The 1,320-nt window shown below is 27.3% G+C and overlaps 1 protein-coding gene across 1 annotated transcript; it reads left to right on the plus strand.

The window, feature by feature from the left end:
- Positions 1-58: 58 nt before the first annotated feature.
- On the plus strand, positions 59-820 carry LOC105556560 (THAP domain-containing protein 2-like). The gene is made up of 2 exons (XM_012003654.1): positions 59-243; positions 317-820. The coding sequence occupies exons 1-2, from the start codon at positions 88-90 to the stop codon at positions 818-820; spliced, it is 660 nt and encodes a 219-aa protein (XP_011859044.1). The 5' UTR covers positions 59-87.
- Positions 821-1,320: the final 500 nt, after the last annotated feature.

Here is a 1,320-nt window from a genome sequence, read left to right on the forward strand (position 1 = left end):
ATTAATCGTGCACGTATTTGCCTCTTCGAGATTTTATATACTTGAAATAAAACTACGAATACATTTTCAATTTTTAGTGCATGAAAAATGCCTAGTAGGTGCAGTGCTCCAAGATGCACAAATTCTAACAACGAAGGGTATTGCTGTGTAAGATTTCCTGAAAATAATGAATTAAAAAGAAAATGGATTGATGCTGCTGGAATTCCGGATTGGAATCCTCCAAAATCAGCAGTACTGTGTGAGGTTAGTATTGAATGCATACAGCTGTATATGATATAAGAGATTTTTTCCTAATGTACTTGTATCCTCATTTTAGGTTCATTTTGATCAATCGGCATTATACTGCGTAGGCAACAAAAAACTTATAAATAAAAATGTTTTACCAAATTTCTTTTGTAAGTGTGATATGATTCATAATAAAAAATATCGAGTTATAAAACAGAAAAAAAATTCCACAATGACAATGAAAAATGCAATTAGTGATCATAATTACTTTTTACGATCATTATGTCAGACTGATTGTGAGAATTATCAGATAAAATTGAGAAGAAGAAAAAGTTTGAGACAGTTTATTCATGATAAAAATTGTTGTGTAGTAAAAAAATCTGTGAATATAAAAATGTTAAAGAAATTAGTTACTAAAGGAGTACCTGTAAAAGAAGAAAATAGTTTGAACATGAAGTTCTTACAAGACTACAAAGGAATGCAAATGAAGTTAAATAATATTATACAGGAAAATAAAGTTTTAAGGGAAAGAGTTCATCGTTTACAAGATGATTTTATGCATATTAAGTCCTTTGGATTTTATGTAAAGCATTAATTCTTTGATAATGTTGGTTAATTTTGTACATATTTTTCAATTGCACAAACTTAGAGAGAGAAAGAGGTTTCTTTAAATCATGCATATAAAATTTTATGTAAGAATTGTATATTTTCAATAATTAGAAAAAGATATATGTTATAATATTCTTTGTTGGTTTTGCCATGTCACAAGCAATTGATAAATTTGCTAATAAAATTAATTAGTTTATCATAATCCATTAACGATTATTAAGATTGCAATTATTAGGCTTAAGTGAATCAACTGTTAGAATATTCTTAAAAGTCGCCAGATACGGTCAATAAAAATCACTGATGTTATAAAATGAATCAAATTGAATAATAAGTCAATCAATCAACTAATGAGTTCGGCTCCGAAAATTAATGACAACGAAACTTTGACGATATCATTAATATCATCAGGATTTTGTTTTTTAAACACATCAATTATTTGTATGAACTTTATTAATTCAAGTTATTCACGATTTCAGAAGTAACATC

This window comes from Vollenhovia emeryi, unplaced genomic scaffold (genome assembly GCF_000949405.1).
Source record: "Vollenhovia emeryi isolate VEMERY1.0 unplaced genomic scaffold, V.emery_V1.0 DF939930.1, whole genome shotgun sequence".
NCBI lineage: Eukaryota > Metazoa > Arthropoda > Insecta > Hymenoptera > Formicidae > Vollenhovia > Vollenhovia emeryi.